This window comes from Thermobia domestica, chromosome 6, assembly GCF_964235325.1.
Source record: "Thermobia domestica chromosome 6, izTheDome1.hap1.1, whole genome shotgun sequence".
Classification (NCBI taxonomy): Eukaryota; Metazoa; Arthropoda; class Insecta; order Zygentoma; family Lepismatidae; genus Thermobia; species Thermobia domestica.
In genome coordinates this window covers 24,205,713-24,225,638 of record NC_137459.1, presented here as the reverse complement: position 1 = coordinate 24,225,638, position 19,926 = coordinate 24,205,713, and the positions used below count along the sequence as shown (strand labels likewise).

Below are 19,926 nucleotides of genomic sequence, written 5' to 3'. Positions count from 1 at the left end.
GCCACCACTGTTAATTTTCAAGATTACTCACAAGATATGCGAAAACAGGTAGCACAATAAGTTCTTTGTAACCTGAGTACTAGAACAGAGAGAATCCAGAGGACTTTCTCTCCTTATAAATAAAAGTTGTATGCTGAAGCAATACTTTTACGTTTACACCACCCATACTTTCACGTTTCATCTAATACTTTCATTGCAGCTCTACCAAAGGATTGAATTTTACAAGTCAGTTCCAAACGACAAGCTGTTTAATCCTGTAATATCTTAAAAAATACAGGGATCTTCCCCACTCCTTTCGAAGGGTTCACATTTCTCGTGTGAAAACGCGTAAATTCTCTCCGGGCTGAATGTGGAGATATGTGTAAACCTAGATTTAGAATATACAGACGCAATTATTATAAAGTCTGAGCCTCAAACAACATGCTTTAACCCTAACTTGATTTAAATTTACACTGAGGAGATATGAAGGTAAATTAATCTTTAAATCATTAGGTCGTCATTCTTGCCTTTTACAGATTGCTCCTGTTTTGTAGTACTTAATGAAATCGAATAAATAAAAAATTGACAATTTTTGTAGGATCTGCTTAATGCGGGGTAGAAGCTCACTGAATTAGCGATTGTGTTACCTTGTTCTTAGATTGCCAACTTCCACGCATATATTGCTATCCACAAAGGGTCGACTACTGATGAGTAACAGACTGTTTCGTAGGAATTCCCTATTGGAGAGTCAGTTTTTTTTTTTTTTTTTTTTTTTTTTTTTTTTTTTTTGTCAGAATCTGCATGACCTTTATAAGAACATTTTGGTTTGGTGTCCATAGAGACGTTAAAAGAATTTGTCATGTCAACTCGATGAAGTCCTATGCATTCATTTCCTCTCTATAAATATTTCTGGGAAGTATAAAGTGAGTTTCGAATGTATTCAGTTTTTCTGGTATGACAGAATGCAGTGTGAGCTTCTTAAGATAGAAACACGTTTGTGACACCAAGGGATCTTCACCAGTTTCAGATTTTTGGAGTAATAATAATAATCACACGTTTCTTAATTTCATGAATGCGTCAGTTTGACACATCTTTTATTTTTTAAGCAAATGTTCACAAGTTAATCCGACACTTCACATCTCAAACATCCATTAATTCACCAAAATGTTCGATTGCCATGGCGTTCGCATGATCAAGAATATTGATAAATGTAGATTTGGACATCTGGACCCGGAAAGTAGTAGTTATCAATGAAAACTCGAGTAAGGTCGTTACACTAAATTCAGCATTTTTGTCTATTCTTCTGTATTCCAGTTTAAAGTATCTTGAAAAACTTGCAATGTAGTGGTCCTCCGCATTTTTAATCTTTTTGCTCATCTTGATGCCGGAGATTGTAATCTCCAAGGTAGTGTAATGACTAGTAATTTTGATTTTTTTTTTTTTGGGGGGGGGGCGGTGGCTCAGTGGTAGAGCGTTCACCCCTGGCGCTTGGGGTCCCGGGTTCGATTCCAGCCCCCGCCAAGTGAACCTTGTGGTGGACAAACACCGTGTGCGTGGGGTTTCTCGGGGTTCTTCCGTTTCCTCCCACTTTCTTCATTTCACCATTTTATTCATTACTCATCATCACCGTCTCCTTTAGCCTCACCGGCATAAGCGTGGGACGTAAAACTAAAAAAAAAATATTTTTTTTGAGGGGGGAGAAGAGGAGGTTAGATTTCGTTGTAAAAATAGGTTTCCCAGCCCTTTTGTTAAGATTATTATTATTATTATTATTATTATTATTATTATTATTATTATTATTATTATTATTATTATTATTATTATTGACTGCCTCTTGGTTTACTTGAAATTAGGTCTGCTGACTGTACATTCCCATTTTAGCCGTTCGCTTACGTACAGCTTAAAGAACACGTTTATGTTTCTCTGGTGTTCTTTCTTTAGATTCACCACGTGAATGTTGTGGTGTGGGGTGTGATGTGGTATCGTGTCGCGTAGTGTTTTGAACATGTTCTTACACAATGACAGCACATTTCTGAAGAAAAGAAGGAAAAAAACCTGGAGGGACTTATTTAGCTTATTTTGTTGTTGCAGGTGAAGAAGATATAACGACTTTGCAGCTTGCATGGGAGGTCTTAGAGGTAGCCAAAAATATATTTGAAAGGTAAGGGAAAACTTCAGTGCGTATTACAAATATTTCAAGTTAATACTACCTGTACCGGTATTTTTTCTTTTTCTTTTTGATTTTAAATTCCATTTATATCGCAATGTTTTTCTGTTATATTCTCTTTGTGCTTCATAATGAACGATGACTCATATTGACAAAGAAAAACACTTTGTTTTCATCGTGAAACAACGTTAACTGAAAGATTTAGCTTTCTTGGCCGATGTGGACAACTCAGATCCGATATCCAGTAAGAATAAATGTAACTCTGCAGTTTTAAGCTGTACATAGTCTCATATGCTCCCGGCACTGAAAAGGTATGTTAGAAACGGAAGCAGTCGATCGCATTACAAGCAAAAATGAAGTATAGATTATCGGGTAAATTATGATCATTCCAAGGGGGGCGCGGTGGCTCAGTGGAAGAGCGTTCACCTCCGGTGCTTGGGGTCGCTGGTTCGATCCCAGCTCGCGCCGTGTGGACTTTGTGTGGACAAACGCCGTGCTCGTGGGTTTTCTCAGGGTTCTTCCGTTTCCTCCCACTTTCTTTATTCCATTAATTTCTCATAATGACCGCCTTTAGCCTAACCGGCGTAACGTGGGACGTAAAACTCAAAGATTTCATTTAATTTTTATGAACATTCTAAACTACTTGAAACATTCTCGTATATTTGAAATTTGAGTCTTCTATTATCCAGTCAATTTTTTCCACTTTTGTCATTTTACAAATTTTGCTTTTTCAATCTATCTTTACTGAAATCCCCAGAGAACGGAATAGGTATGTTGGTATCTATACTGTTTCTAACTTAATTACCTTCTAAAGTTGAGCTTGTATATTATTATTTTGAACATATTTTATGAATTACGTGATTCGAAATTTGTTAGTTCTGGAATTAAAAATGGTGTATTTTATTCCATTTTGCAGGCAGGCAGATTCTAATCCAAAAATTTCACTGAAACTGGCAGACACGTACATGAAACTTGGAGAAATAAGTTTGGAATCGGAGAACTACAAGCAAGCGGTTGAAGATATCAGTCAGTGTCTAAAGCTGCAGCAGTTGTACATTGAGGAAGACAGCAGATTACTGGCGCAGACACATTACCAATTAGGGACTGCGAACGTTCTAGAGAACCAGTATGATAAAGCAATCACACATTATAATGCAGCGATCAGTGTTTTGGAGAAGAGGATTCAGAAATTTGAGAAAAGAACCGAAGAAGAAAAAGGTACAGTAAATTTAGTTGTTTTGTGCTCAAACTTTTGTTCTTGTAAGGTTTGCTTTTCTGCAAAAATGTTTTTATACTACTTTGAAACTTCCTTTTAATATGTAGTTATTATTTTAGTTCTACTTTACGAAACTGAAACTGGATGCTGATGTATACATTCTGGAGACTGTGATAAATGCAAGAGGGGGCACAGTTATCAGATTTATAATAAAATTAAAGTAAATTAATTATTTCGATAAAACTTTTGTGGCAAATTTTTCATTATCTGGGATGCAATTCGCTATTATTATAGCACAGGTGGAAACTACAATCTCTACTGCAGCTTTTTACTTCTCAGGTTTATGCCTTGTAGGGTAATAAAAGGTTGCTGCTACTGGAATTTGAACACCGTAGTGGTTTCTGAACTTTTCAAATTCTGTGAATTGGTATTAACAAAATGTTTGTTTATTTCTAGTCCTTTAATAGCAACATGACCTAAGAAAAGCCAAACTTCTGCTACAGTTATTTCCTATACGATATTCTAGTAAGCAGCGGTATTATATGAAAGCTTAGAAAATAACTAAATCATCATGATATAAATAAATCCGTGCAATTTTGGTTGAGCGGAATTCTTGTGTGTCCACTTACACATTTGTTGGAAGCTACGATAATGTTTGAGAAATAGTAGTCTAGAAGTGTTCCATATATTAGCAATCAGTTTTCTAAGACTATCTGGATTAGAATCACTAAATCACTGCACCATTCCACTTTGCACACTCCTTGCTATTTCGTTCTTCTTTGCTATTGCGACACCATTCCCGGCTAAAACCACCTGAATAGAATACTGTGTAATTTCCGGATACTATCTTACCTTCTCACTTCACTTAAGCCCATACAAATTGTGTTTACTGACTATTTCACTTCAGTCAAACTGTATATACAGCTAATAATACAAAATAGCAGGTGAGAAGTTCAAACAGAGCATAACGATTGTGGAGGACTGTGATCATGTTTCTTTTTCACTGCAATCACGAAACAGTACCACAGAACATTGTTAAAGTGGAAGACTTGATACGGGAGACCGACTGCTACTGCAAGTGAAACTGCTTGATAATGGAAATAATGCATTATGAGCCTACCATATTGTTCGTGACGTACTTGAGGTTCAGCAAAATGTGTACGAGGTGGGTTCCTAAACTTTTGATATCGAAAATGAAAGAGGGGGTTGGTGGGTGCAGGGAGTTTCTGAGCCAGTATGGAGCTGACGATGAGACATCTTTTGATCACACAGTATCACTGGAGATGAAAGTTGGATTCAGGTTCACACACTTTTGAAAAATGAAATGAAATCTTTGAGTTTAACGTCTCACGATTATGCCCTTTAGGCTAAGGGAGACTATGATTAAGGCAAGTGAATGATTATGGAACAATTGATGGAATGAAGAAATGAGAGTACCCCGAGAAAACCCACGGACACAGGGTTATCCACCACAAACTAACTTGGCCGGGGATCAAACCTGAGATCCCACCCTTCATAGGTAGTGCTCTACCACTGGGCCACCGTGCTCCCTGGCACACTTTTGACTCTTTTAAAGATGCAATAAATGGATCTTTATAAAGAAGCCAAGGTTGCTTAAATATATTGATAGAAATTGGTAAAATGTATCAACTGCCTACGTAGCTTCCAACATCAGCTTGGATTCGACTTTGTTTTAATTGTATTGAATGATATCTACATACCAAATTTGTAATTTAATACCTCAGTTTTAGCGTAGTGATTATGATACGTTGACCTTAAAATTTTTTACATATAAATACATTTAAAGTAATAACAGGATTTTCCCAATGGCTAATGCGGGAGTTTCCCGATTTACTTGTGTAACTGTTTATCATTTTGTCCTTCTGAAATGACTCTTGACAATTATATTAACAACTAGGCCTATGTAAAGATCAGTACAACGTATTTTTATCAGGAGTCCTTTGTGAGTGAGTCGGCAATCGCATTTGTGACCTATTAGTCCCGGTTTCGTGTCGAAATGGACAATTTCTCTTGGATGTAATCCGAGAAACTGTTTGGATTCTGCTTTAAGCTTATGTGACCCCTTCCAGCATAACCTTGTTGTTGCATAATAACACCAAGACGAAACAAACTAATTTCTGTCCATATCTAATATGAATACATAGAGTAAATTATTGAAACCAAAAAAAAAAAAACTGGTTTTTTGGTTTTTTCAATAAAAAACATGGTTTATGCCAACCCTGTAGCAGGGACACTAATACTTTTAATACCTATAAAAATAGGAAATTTGTAACTTAGTCCAAACTCAGTAACTAAGGCCATTCTTCCAGCTTTTCCTTCCTGAACATGTGGAAGATATTGTTATTTATATATATTCTTTGTTATAGATTGAAAAGCTCGATATATAAATTTTAGAGTTGTAGTCCAGCTCAGACTCTCTTGTTAATCTATGGATGGCCTGTGTTTTCGTTATGTTTTCGGATATTTTTCCTTCTGAAGGAGTTTGCAGCAAATATACAACAAATGACGATCGGGAAAAGAGCGCTGGCCAACACCGATTAGCAAGATGATATTACTATTTCTAAATGTACAACTAAGGACGGTTTGTGTACTGTTTAGAGAGTGAGACAGCATGTGTATCGTATTTCCTGGAATTATCTAATCTGAATCGGTCTTCATAAGTGGAATAAAGAAAAGAACGCCCCATAGCGTTTTGTAGGTAGTTAGCATGTTAAAATTATAAAATTTAAATCATAGTGTGGAAATAAAAACCTACGATATTTATCATGTACAGTAGTTATATTGCATAACTAATTTTTCCTATATATTATTTATAAAATATAAACTGATACTTAAGTACTTATTACCACATAATAGTTCTTTCTGCAAAACACACATATTTGCTGTAAGTTGGCCACTTTCCTATTTAACTAATGGTGAGCAATATAAGCTAATGTTACTATTTTTTCCTTTTTTCCTGCAGAAGCCGCGCTTAAGGAGGAATACTCTAAAGATCCCTTCTACACCGTAGAAGGTGAAATAAAGGAGCTTCAGGCTTTAATTGCAGAAATCAAAGAAAAAGTGGCAGAAACTGCAGATTTGAAAGAGAGAATGGTAAGTTAAAATTGTGTATTCTGTTACATTTACAATAATTCTTGCCAGCTTAGATTCGGTGTTGAAAGCAGATTCCGCAACCAACGATTAAATCAAGTAGCACTAACAAGGCTATTCTTGAACAGTATTTAAAAATATGTCGGGCAAGGCTTCTATCCACTTTCCAAAGAATATACAAATAAGACAAACCATGTAGCTGATGTCCAAAAATTACTAACATAACAAAGTCTTTTGCTACTTTCTATAATTTGTTCTATGTGCAAGACTAGGGTAGTGTGGTAGTTCTCTTACATGGAGGGAAAAGTTTTTCAGTAAGGAATGTGCTGTCAATGTGTGAAACAAATTCAGAACACTCAACATGGAACGGAAGCTTAAAATGATAGAACATTCAAGTTTGATGGGGTTACACAAATACCAATATATTCAGTAATTCTATAGTTGCAACGTAAACAACTTAAAACTTTCACACAGAACATTCGTTAGGAAGAGCTAATTGTTACAATAATTACTTCTATTATTGAAAACAGCAGTCATAATGTTTTACTGTGATTGATATGTAATTCCATTCGTAGCAAACAGCATAACTGTTACCTTATATAGAAAACTTACTTCATATGTAGAATAAAAATGGGCTGCTAGACCCTGAGTGCCGGGCCGGCTCTTACCATATGTGCAACACGTGCTTTAGTTTAGATACATAGGCGTTCATCTAGCCACGCATATTAGAACTTCTTGGACGTAAAATAAATTTCCAGTTCCGGAATTCTTCATCGATGGAACGTAGAGAGCAAAGAAAGAAAGGTTGCTTGGTGTACGGTATCCCTTTCAGCACCGGGGCTGTATGATACGCGGATCTTCAAGGTAGAATCCGGACCACAGTAATGCGTTCAAATTTCAAATGCTCTTCCAGCAGGAATGAAACTCAGGCCCCCGTGTACCAAAGATGCGTGCGGTAGGCAATTAACTCGGTGCAGAGGGCTAAAAAGGAACTGAAAATAAGGAAGGTGTGGTAGGTTGCTCTCTTAGGCATCTTTCCATCAGGTCTGTTATTTGTAATGCACACTCATGTCCAAAATCATTGTCGCATGTCTATAAATATGTTGTTGTACGAATATAATTTGATAACGAATTCGCCCGGTATTTCTTATAATGTTAGTATTTGTATAATCGGCAAAGACATGTATGTGGAAAATTTCATGTCAAAAGAGCAGTAAATAAGAACAATAAAACGAAAATAAAAATTTTCTTGCTCATTTAGCAATATTTTGTTTTACTCATTCTAATTTTCGTATTTATAATTCTTTTCCTATGAAATTTACCACAAATATACATTTCCCTATTATACACATAGTACCAGTATTAAAAGTACCCTGCAAAATTATTATCAAATTATATTCTTACAAGAAGAGAGCTATAGATATGCAACAATCATTTTGGACATGAGTGTACATCTCTACACGATGTTGACTAGTAATAATTTTAGACTGAAAGCTGTTTCTTTCCATTTAATGATTTTGTCATACCATCATATATTTTCGATTTTGGTTTATATATAATGTATTTGTACAGCTGCTGATTTTTCTTTTAATAAACTAATATTTTATAAACTGTTCTCTTTTCAGGAGCAGGGCTTGTTAAAACTGTGGAATGATCCTGCGACAAAGCGAAGTGGTGTCAATGAGCCTGGGACTTCTTCCACCCATGTTAATGACGTGTCTCCAGATCGCACTACTGTGAATCAATCGAAACCCGTGTCTGACATCTCTCATCTGGTGAAAAGGAAGGTTAGTATGATTGTGTCATTATTTTCAAATTTTGTTTCAGTTGGCCATTTTCTTGACCAAGCAGCTTGACATCAATTGACAGTGAATAGTTTGGACAGAGCCCAACGTTTTCCATATGTATTTTTACTGTTATAATCCTCTTAGATGCATCTAGAAACGTTAATATCATTTATAATAAAAATGGGTTTAATGTTAAAATCTAGAAATAAAAGGCACGGGCCATTGCACTAAACTTCCTTGCTCTGTAGTTAGTACGAAAACATTTTATTTGAGAAACATAAATAAAATTATAATAGACGCTTTCGGAAAACTGTCCAAACCCACACCAGCGGATTTTTTCATGGAAAATTATTCATACCGTATTACAGGGTTGCTAGAAAAACTTTTATGGGTCATTCCATGTGAAATCAAGAAATTAAACAGGGATTTCTAACCCGACCATCTTAGATTTTTACCAGATTTTAGTATTTCGTAGGGATGGTTGAGATTTCGTAGGAATTGTGCAAAGTTGTAGCTTCCTGTGTGGCGAGGTTTCTGAATTATGGGGGCTCAAAAATACGAAAAAATCGCCCACTTTGGTACATACGGGAAACTTTCGGACAACACTGCTATTGATCTAATTGGCGTAGAGATCTGATTCTTGTTTTGTTTGAAAGAGCATAAAATAAGCTTTCCAACGATATATCGCATGCCTAATTTTGGAAGAATAATCGCATGCCTAATTTTGGAAGAATATCTACTTAAGGTCACCCACGGCCGTGTGCACCAACGAAGTTCAACTGTTAAACGAGGATCATAGCCAAGTTCAGTGAAAATGTCTGTTGCACCAACAACGTTCAAGGATAAGTCTCGGTCAAATGGTGAATGAACTTGGTTTTAACTTGAACGGCCGAATTTGGGGGTTTAAACGTCGTTGATCCAAGTCAGTCTGTTTACATTTAATAACATCTTTGTATTTTTCCACTAATGAAATTACAATTCTCGTGATCGGAGAAATTTTCTGCTCGTGGTTTCATTATTTTTTCCTAGATACAATGTATATCAATAAAATGAAATAAATGTTCTGAAGTTTTAGGAATACAGTTCTTTTTTAATTTTCAGGTAAAGTCTGTTAACTAGCAAAAAGAAATAAGGAGGATATGTAGCTAGAAAACCTGCGAGGCTGTAGCTTTATAATAGAGAACCCACTAGAAATAAACTAGTACTGTGCGTTTTTTGACAAAATCAGCTCAGCATTTTTGACAATGTATTTTCTAAATAATTTTCCAGTAAAGGTTCACGTTAGGAGGGCATACAAGTTATGTCTATAAATTCTTGTCAAAATTCCATGCAAACAGCGCAAAACTTATCGAGTTATTCCCCGTAAAACTCATTATCCAGCTATTTCTAGAGTGTTATCAACCAATTGCGTACAATTGTATAAGACACATAGAAATTTAGCTACTATAGTGAAAGCCACACGTCTCAAAACCACGCACCAAACTTCGCAAGCTACTCATTACAAACTATTTTTGAACATATTACGGTTTACGCCAAGGTGAAACTGCTGGGCTATATTCGAGATGCGTACGTAGTGAACAGGCAAATTTGTGATGGTAGGTATACGTGTAAGCAAACTAAGGGTTCACTCCAGCGGAAAGTTCTACCAAATAGAAAATTTATAGGTAAAAATCGACGTGAAGTATTTTTCATGAAGGAATGAAAGTGTGAATATAAGTAATTACCATCTATCACAGCATATTGATGTTAATTATTAGTGATAAAGAAATTATTGTATGTGTAAGTGTGCTCTTCCACTGTTCTCGTTTATGTGTATACTCCGTCGCTGACGCGCCTGCTCCCTATGGACGCAACCGCTCGGGCCTCCCTACTACGTTCCTACTCCAACTCGGTTAGATAGCATTATTGCTTTTTAGTCGCCACTTAGCATAACTTGGTTTGTGTTTTATACACAGTAGTTTTTATGCTATACGCCTACACTTTATTTATACGTTACTGAGCCATCCTAGTCAATTCCCAAGTAGTAATGGAGCTCTTCATTTAGTGCATACTATGCTAAAAGAAAGCTCTAATCTAACCTGAAAATGTAAAAAAGCGTCAAAATTTGGTAGAACCGTCTGCTCGAGTGATGAACAAATCAGTACAAAAAATACATACCAATCTGTAGTAGGTGATCACTAGGCCTACAAGCTAGTTTTGCATTATAATTGCATAATTATGAACAATACGTTTTAAAGCTGTTTCTATAATCACAGATTACTTACATGTGTAACGAATGGATTTTGAGAAATTGCACCGCAAAACAGGAAGGTGATATTTTCCACAGTGGTCTTTCCTTATGCACATACCACCATCGCTAATGTGCCTGCTTTCGCGGACAAAATCACGAGTGATCCCTCAAATTGTGCTCTGCTTCGAATCAGAATAGATACAAACTTAGATTGTTTTGGCCATTTAGCACAGATTCGTGCGTGGTTTTTGCACTTATTGTATTTATAACATATAAGTTTGAAGGCATATTATAAATATGTGCGTAGCTGGTGGACAGGCGAGAAACGAAGAATGCAGAAGTCGTTAGATCATAAATGGAAAGAATAAATGGTAGCGCTCCTCAACTTTACCTACGCTAACTACGAATTGTAAGGAAACGCCAACAGGGAAAGGGATGTAAAAGGCATTAGAATAACGTTTTCACGATGAAATATGTATAACTGTTGAATCAGTTTTCCTCATCAGTGGATTCCAGAAGTTTTTTTTGTCATTTTTTATTTTCTAGTGGTGGCGAATTTTAATATACTGGGGATGAAATGTACTAGGAATCCACATTGAGGATGATAGGATATATGGTCATGAGGGAATTTCATGGTTGTCGCGAAGTTTCCCCCGGTCAATTCATGAAATCACCACTGGTCCACATAGATTCACATTATATTTGTTCTTTAAGTTTAGTGTAATCTTTATGGTGCAGTTTTACTATAGGGGCTACGGATCCACAGATTGTAAACTATATGAAAAAAATTGCAGACGTCTTTAATTTGTCCATTGTATGTCGAGAACAACGTGCAGTTATACTATACGTATCCATAGTATAAGTAGTAGTAGGAACGAGTCAGAAGCCCCGCAGGGGTTAGTTGGTTTCTGTTCTCGACATAAAATGGAAAAATTAAAGACTTGCCCATATTTCTCTATACATTTTGCAATCTGTGTATCCGTATAGTAAAATTGCATCGAGAACAGAACCCAACAAACCCCTGCGGGACCTCTAACCCTTTCCTACTACTACTTATACTATGGATTCGTATAGTAAAAGTACACGCTACAATCTAATCTAAAATCTACTACCAATATCGCAACACCAAGTATCACTCGTTTATTTTATTACAGGTATAATTTATTAGTCCATTCTTTGATTATGTATTCAGTCGAGATGCACACTATCTCGAGAGTCGAGAACCCTGGCACGCGGTATGCTTTCTTCATTTGTTACTTTGTTAAACGAAGGTTAGAGACAAAAGATGACAACCAATCAGAGTCGATTTTACAAATTGACCGAAGTTTACTTAACCGGTTAACTTACCAATTATTTCCAAAGGAGCCTTTCAATTTTTACCTATTTTTTTACTGTTAAATTCAAACATCTAACATCTTCTAACATTTTAGGAACAAAACGAATGGCAACAATGTGATTATTTTTACTGAAGGCAACAATGATTTACGTAAGCCTAAAATTTGCTTTCAATAAAACCTCGAATATACTCGAGCTTGTAAACTTTGTACTGTTCAACAGTGATCAATTGTAATAATGCCCGAATATACTCGAGGTTTTAAATTATTTGTAAAATTAAAATCTCGAATATACTCGAGCTTTTCAGTTAACCGGTTAAACGAGGTTTACTGAACTTCGATTTTCAATGGTGCAACGAAAGTTCGGGAACCACGTTTAAACTTGAAAGTTTAATGTTGAACGCGTTTAAGTGAACGCTCGTTTAAACTTCGTTGGTGCACACGGCTGCCAGTGTGACTTTTGACCTTGAACTTTTGAGGATGCATATCTTCGATTTTTCTAAAACTTGCATATAATTTACACACAAGCTAACTCTACAACATAACGGAAATAGAAGTTCGGACAGTAATGGGAACTTTCAATAAAATTGCTTTTTAGTAACAATTTGTTTGTACAATCCGCGGCAAAAAACCTGCAACATGAGCATATAAGTTTATTGTGAAACGACGAAGTCTTTTGCTCCAAAATGTGTGTGCACGGGAGGAGGCCGAAGTTCATCCTGGTGTGATTCGTTCCACGTATACGTTATGTTCATTCCCTGTACTGTTAGGCGTAGTTTCACAATAAACTTACATCCTCATGTTGCAGGTTTTTTGCCGTGGATTGTACCAGAGTTTTAATGTATAAAGCAGTTTGCAACACTGTAGCATTGCACAACAGCATGATAGATTGCGCAGTCCTCTGCTACAGTAAGGTTTGGAAGATTGAGAGGTGTGGATACGTTAATTAGAGGAATGTGTTGATAGAGGACTGAGTCCACACGTTCAAATGTACGATTGAGGTGTTTATGTGCTGGTGCTGACTTTGTACTTGAAAACAGAAGCTTGATTGTGGTGTCTGTTAAGTCAGTGTTCCAATGGGCAGTCTTATTTAACGAATTATTATATCAGAATAATGCCATCCTCAAGATTCAAGAAGACAGTTTGCTGCAATGCATTTAATATAGAAGGTCATGGGAATCTCAAAAGAAATTTGAGAAATATGTTGCTGTGGATGATTTCAAAGTGTTCATCGCTTAAAGATGGATTTAAAATTTGTGATTCCTGTCGGAAGAATCTAGCAACACCTTGTGATGCGAGTGCGACTCCTGTAATAACAGGGAGTGTGATAATTAGCATCACCGATGCTGGAAATAGTGATATTGAGCAGTGCGTCAAAGAAAGTGCGTTAGAATCTGAACCGCAGCCAAAAGACCACAAAATTATTAGACATTTCTACAGAGTATGGGAAGCAAAATGCAGCAGAAAGTGAAATTATAATGCAGTTGAAAGAAAAAATTCGAACGGCGGATAGAAGTGTGCAAGTAAAATTGCTAACTGTACTTCCAAAAAGTTGACCTGTTAGAAAACATCAGCAAGAATTTCACTGCACTAACTATATGGCTCGTAAAGCAAAAGAACTTACTCATCAACAATCTTCATATCTTAAGAATCTGAAAGAAAAACTTCTTGATAAACAGTGTATTGTTCTTTCCGATTTTTCAGAAAATTATTCGTCCGTTTCCCTAGAAGCGTCACAAGGTTTCCACTGGAATAACGGTCAAGCAACTATTTTGCTTATACTCCAGAAATCCCCAGACATCTACAGTTATAACTGACAATGTGATCGTCGGATATGACTGCCTCAAACATGATACAATTTTAATGCACCTATTGCAGAAAATACTTATTACCTTTCTGAGAGAGAAATTCGGTTCTGAAGATCTAACAAAATTATTCTATTTCTGCTATGGAGCAGCATCTCATTACAGAAATCACAAGAACTTCATCAATATTAGATACATTAAAGCGATTTTTCCGTACCTGTTGAAGGTTTTTTGCCGCCGCACATGGAAAAAGTACGTGTGATGGACTCGGAAAACTTGCAAGAGACTTGCTGCAAGAGCAAGTTTGAAAAGACCTTATAGTGACCAGATAATAACACCAAAACAATTATATGATTGGGCAAGTGAAAATATAAAACATATGGCCTTAAAATATGTCACTAATAAGGAATACGAAGTGGAAGCTTCACTCCTGTGGCTTTCGTGGTACGTTTTTTTTTTTAAAGAAAACAACTCTTTTCCAGCTTGGACACGATAGCTGTCGCTTTATTATTATTATTATTATTATTATTATTATTATTATTATTATTATTACATTAAATGCAGTGTTGCAAACTGCTTTATACATTAAAACTGTCTGGTACAAACAAATTGTTACTAAAAAAAAAAAAAAAAAACAATTTTATTGAAAGTTCCCATTACTGTCCCAACTTGTCTTTCCGTTATGTTATAGAGTAAGCTTGTGTGTAAATTATATGCGAGTTTTAGAAAAATCGAAGATATGCATTCTAAAAAGTTCAAGGTTAAAAGGTCATACTGAGTGGCCTTAAATAGATATTCTTCCCAAACTAGGCATGTGATATATCGTTGGAAAGCGTATTTTATGCTCTTTCAAACAAAACAAGAATCAGCTCTCTACGCCAAATAGATCAAGAGCAGTGTTGTCCGAAAGTAGGGTGTATGTACCAAAGTGGACAATTTTTTCGTATTTTTGAGACCCCATACGAAACTTGGTCACACAGAAAGCTACAACTTTGCACAATTCCATATCTCGACAATCTCTACGAAATACTAAAATCTGGTAAAAATCTAAGATGGTCGAGTTGTGGGCTTTGTTGATTTCACATGGAATGACTCTTATATATGAAATACGAAGAAAACTCCCTGAGTCATTACAGGGAAAATTTTACGGGAAAAACTCACCCCAATAGTAAACAACTCCTTGTGAATCTTTTAACATTTAAACGCTGAGCTTAACATTTAAATCTTAATAGCTCAGCCCTAATTGAGTTAGAAAAAATAGTTTTTGTATCAATGTGTTCCTGAAGGATGAATTTTGCCACCGATATGCATTTTATGTATGCGAGAGGAGTACCACGGCGGTGAGGGGGAGGGTAAAATTCATTTTTTTATTTGTTCTTTTGGGGGGCATTCCTCCCCTTGGGGGTACAGTCATAAAAATTGGTATGTGAAGCAATGAAGTAGTCCACTACACGCTAATACCCTGCAAAAGTACTTGTTGCTTATATGTGGGGGCATAGTGGTAAAATACGTGTTTTTTTTACGTAAATTTATTTTCTGGACTATTCCATGTAAGACCAGGTATCTTTTCATTGAATTGGCCTAGAAGACTGTTAAATCGTTGGAATCTGTGATAATTACGGAGGTTACCAGGCCCCCCAACATTGAAGTCTATGGTTTCGTTCAAATCCCTGCCCGATGTGTAAAGGTTAATGGAAAATTATTTATGTCACACTGTAGGTTTCTTAATGGATCATTTATTTATGAAATATAAACAAAATTGCCTGAATCGTTTTTGAGCAAAATCGTCTGGGTGCCTCACTCTCACATCTACTCACCTCAGGGGTAAACTACCCCTTCTGGATTTTCCCCTAAGAAACTGCTTATGTGTGTGCTAATGAAATATTGATGTATGAAATACAAAGAAAATCGTTAAGACCGTTTTCGAGATTTTTTTTTTCACCTTTCAGTAAAGTACCTTAAATTTTGGGAGTAGGAAGAAAGTTGGAAAAAGTGCTCTGGAGAATCAAAAGCCTGCATTTATCCGTGGTAGAGTGAAGATTGTTTATCACTAGTTCCGTTTTTGTAGCGTCTCAAAATGTGTGCTGGGCTGCGATGGCTCAGTGGTAGATCGTTCATCTATGGTGCTTGTGGGGCCCCTGGTTCGATCCCAGCTCGCGCCACGTGAACTTTGTGGACCAACACCGTCTGTGTACGTCTTTTCTGGGTTCTCCTGTTTCCTACCACTTTCTTCATTCCACCGTTTCATTCATTTCTCATCAGCACCGTCTCCTTTAGCCTAGCCGGCATAACCGTGGGACGTTAAACTGAGATTTCATTTCATTTTCAAAATGTGTGCTCCAATAGAAAACCCCGCTAAGTGCGACGTGCGAGTTGTTATACGTTTTCTTACGGCAAAATAATGTTCAGCAGCAACTATTTATCGGGAACTTTGTACCGTACAGGGACTAAGTGAATGGGTTCGTTCATTTAAAAATGCACAAACATACATTCATGACGAAGAGAGGAGTGGCAGGACATCAGTGGATCGCCGATGAACTCGTTTAAAAATTGCAGGAAAAGTTCGTGAAACTCGTGATTATAGTCTCTTCATGTATATGAATAAGTGGCTTGGATCTAAGCGCTAAGGTGATGAGGAGCTAAAAAGTGCGGTCACAGGCGGGAGATTCTTATGCTGCCTTGTGCATAGATATAAGTGTTCGAATGTTCATGGAAACTACGTTGAAAAACAAAGCAAAGAAGTAGTTTTCAGATGTGTATATATAATACATTCTTATTTAGTTTGGTGTTTCTTTTTTAACCAGTCGGAGGTTACTTTCCGAACGATCCTAATAGAAAAAAAATAAGGATTTAAGAAATATGTATGTATTTGATCTAGTTTTATTTTTTGAAGAAAAAAAAACTACGCCATTGAGGCTGTTAGACGTATTATTATTATTATTATTATTATTATTATTATTATTATTATTATTATTATTATTATTATTATTATTATTATTATTATTGGTGCCTCGGAATTCGTTCATAAAACAGGCAAATACATAAAATTTGAAAACAAATGTTATATAGAACTTGAAATTTTTACTTTGGAGCGACGGTAGGATAGAAGAGTGAATATGGTAATTTAAAGTTTCATTAGATTTACAATTTTCGTGACCCCTACATACCGGAAAAATGATTTTTGAATGTATGTTCGCCTCGATGTAAATATGTTCTCTCGGTTAGAGGCCATACTATTCAACGTATGGAGACCAAATTTTAAACTAAAACGTTAGTTCATTAAAGATGAAAATGAAAGTTTGCGATTGTGTTTAACAATTTTGTTCATAGGTCATAATAAATCAGTGTTTCTTAACAATTCTAGGGGCCGCGGTGGCTCAGTGGTAGAATGTTCACCTCTGGTGCGTGGTGTCCCTAAGTTCGATCCCAGCTTACGCCAGCTGTCCAGCTTGTGGACAAATACCGTGTGCGTGGGTTTCCTCGCGGTTCTCCCGTTTCCACATTCTTCATTCATTTCACATCAACGTCTCATTTAGCCTAGCCGGCATAATCGTGGGACGTAAAACTTCTTTTCTTTTTCTTTTTTTTTTCTTAATTCTGTATGGTATAGATAGTTCTCTAGGAAAATCCAGAAGAGGTATTTACTTTTGAGGATTGGTTATCTGTGGACCATTTTCTCAGCAACTATTATATCCATTTTGTTCATATTTTATAAATATGTATTTTATTAATAACACTACACGGTGAAGTAAGTGGCTTCTCGAAAGTCCACAAGGGATAGTTTATTCTTGTCGATGAGTTTTTTTCCGGACAATTTTCTCAAAAATCAAGTGATTTAATTAATATTTTGTAAATACATACTAAATTACTAATAGTACAATTTGATGTGTTATTTGTCATAAAATTAAGTCCGCAAGTGTTGGTTTATTCTCGGGGTGAGATTCTTTTCGGACAATTTTCCCAAGTACGATACAAGCGATTTTGTATATTCTTCATTAACAAGCCTATAATGTGGCATTTGTTATTTCCCCTGAAAAGATCAACAGAGTGTAGTTTATTTGGGGGGGAGTTTTTTTTATTATTTTAAAAAAAATTCGTATAAGTTTCCGGAACACTGTTCGTAGAGGAGAATTTTGTTCATATTTTGTAAAGAAATATTTTATTAACTACGTTATAATATGGCATAAATCACTTCTCTTGAAGATTATAAGGAATAAATATTTCGGTAACAACCCAACAGCATAGTATGCCATTTCTCATTTAAAGAGAAATTTTAAAAAGTCCAGAAGAGAGAGTTTACTCGCGGCGAAGTTTACCGAAATTTCTTATTATAATATTCTTGATATCGAATAAATAACTCTTTCAGTAATAACTGCATCATCATTTCATTTAAGAAATTGTTCTTTCCCTTTTATTTATGCTAATTTGTTTAACTGGACCGGTATACATAGCATTAATTTTAGCTTGTCAAAATTTTGCATTTTTACTGTTATATTTGTTATATTTGGCATCTTTTACTGTTGTAGTGTTATATTCTTCCCTTATTGGCAGGTCATTTTCCGCAGCAGATAAGCTTCATGTTCCATATCTTCAATTAACCTTTACGTCTTCACGTATAATCTTTCTGTTTTTATATCACCCATTAATTGTAGTCTCCTTCATCCCCTCCTTCTCTTCCTGCCACCATACCCTCTAGCACGTTTCTCATACAATTTCTTCTTAGGCAATGTATCAACCAGTTTCTCTTTTCTCAATAATATCTAAAAGTGTTCTTTTCTCCCCCACCATTTCTAATACCCTCATTCGTTTTCTGCTTCACTCAACTAATTCTCTCCATTCTTTTCCACATATCCATTTCGAAAGCTTCCAGTTATTTTTCATCACTTTTACGTAATGTCCAAGTTTCTGCTCCACACAGTACGATACTCCACACGAAGCATTTTATGAGTTTTTCTCAGTTCTTTATTCAAGGTCTCACAAATCAGACTTTTCTTCTCCCTAAAGCCTTCTTTCGCCATTCCTATCTTTTTATTTCACGTTCGCACTTCAAATCATCACTAATAATACTACCCAGGTATCGAAAACTGTTCACTTGTTCTATTTTCCTCCCTCCCACTTTTATATTTGACATCGACTGCTTCGGTCCGATCACCATGGCCTTTATCTTTCTAGCAGTTATTTTCATCTCATAATTTTCACAGCCTTATCTCAGGTTTCCTGTCAAATAAGTAATAAAATATAAAATATAGTCTGCTTAATTACAATTCATATTAATCAGAAAATCTGAAGAAACGTATGACTGTATTTAATAATAGTAATAAATTTGATTTGAAAACAAAAAAATTAACTTGATCAAACTATTTCTTATTTCAGCCAAAACCAGAGGATAAGAATGGTGAAAATGCCGCTAAAAGGATGAAGAAGTGATGAGTTCATTGTTAGTTTTCCAACTGAAACGAATGAAATGACAAGATAAATGATGAAATACTTTCGTATTGTGGTATTTCTTGTGTGCGTATACTAGTGATATATTTGTGTTCTTATAATGTTGGAATAGTTTTATTTATACACAAAAAGTCATGGTAATATTCATTGAAGTGAAAAACGGGAAAGAAAAAGTGACTCCTCCGCCTCAGTGTATGAAACACAGCATAGTGAATGAAGTGTAGTGGTATTCATCAATTCCACATATATGCATTTAGTGACTACATGAATTTCCTTGTAAGTTTCAGGCAGCGATATTTATAGATAATTACTGTGTGTTAGCCAGTAGAGTTCTGTGCATAAATGAATTGTCGAGATTGGACAACGTTTGAAACACGAGAGTGAATTTGTTGCCAGTCGTGATGTATGAAATATTTCCTTAGGATTCGTTTCAGTGGAACGTGTATTTGTTTGTCCCTTCTTTGTACATGTATAGTTAAGATGGAAGTATCTTCTATGTATTTTAAGCATACATTCATGAATTAATTGCATATTCGGTTCCAGTGAATGTGAGCGTATCGCATTAGTTTTTATATTTATTTTTATTACTTGTTTCAATCGGTAGGTTTTAAAACATTTACTTAAATTAATACATTTTTAAAGTTGTGTATATTTGATACTAAATGTAATAGTTCTAATATATTTATGGCAACACACATGGTTTGTTTGTGAAAAAATAATAATAATAATAATAATGTAGGACCGAAAGTTTGTGGCTAGGAAAATTTTAGAAAATATTTCTAGGAACTTCTGGGTATTTGTTTAAAGTTAGTGGAGAAATGCCCTTATTTGGTATGAACCATTTGCCAGAAA

The 19,926-nt window shown here is 35.6% G+C and overlaps 1 protein-coding gene across 1 annotated transcript in view; it reads left to right on the top strand.

Annotated features, from left to right (window-relative positions):
• Nasp (Nuclear autoantigenic sperm protein) overlaps positions 1–19,247 on the top strand; it is a 38,853-nt gene extending 19,606 nt beyond the window's left edge. The window contains exons 4-8 of the mRNA XM_081761413.1: positions 2,071–2,140; positions 3,063–3,364; positions 6,346–6,476; positions 8,099–8,260; positions 19,003–19,247. Of these exons, the coding sequence (XP_081617539.1) occupies positions 2,071–2,140; positions 3,063–3,364; positions 6,346–6,476; positions 8,099–8,260; positions 19,003–19,056 (719 nt within the window). The 3' untranslated portion in view covers positions 19,057–19,247. The remainder of the gene's footprint in view (positions 1–2,070; positions 2,141–3,062; positions 3,365–6,345; positions 6,477–8,098; positions 8,261–19,002) is intronic.
• The last annotated feature ends 679 nt before the right edge of the window (positions 19,248–19,926 follow it).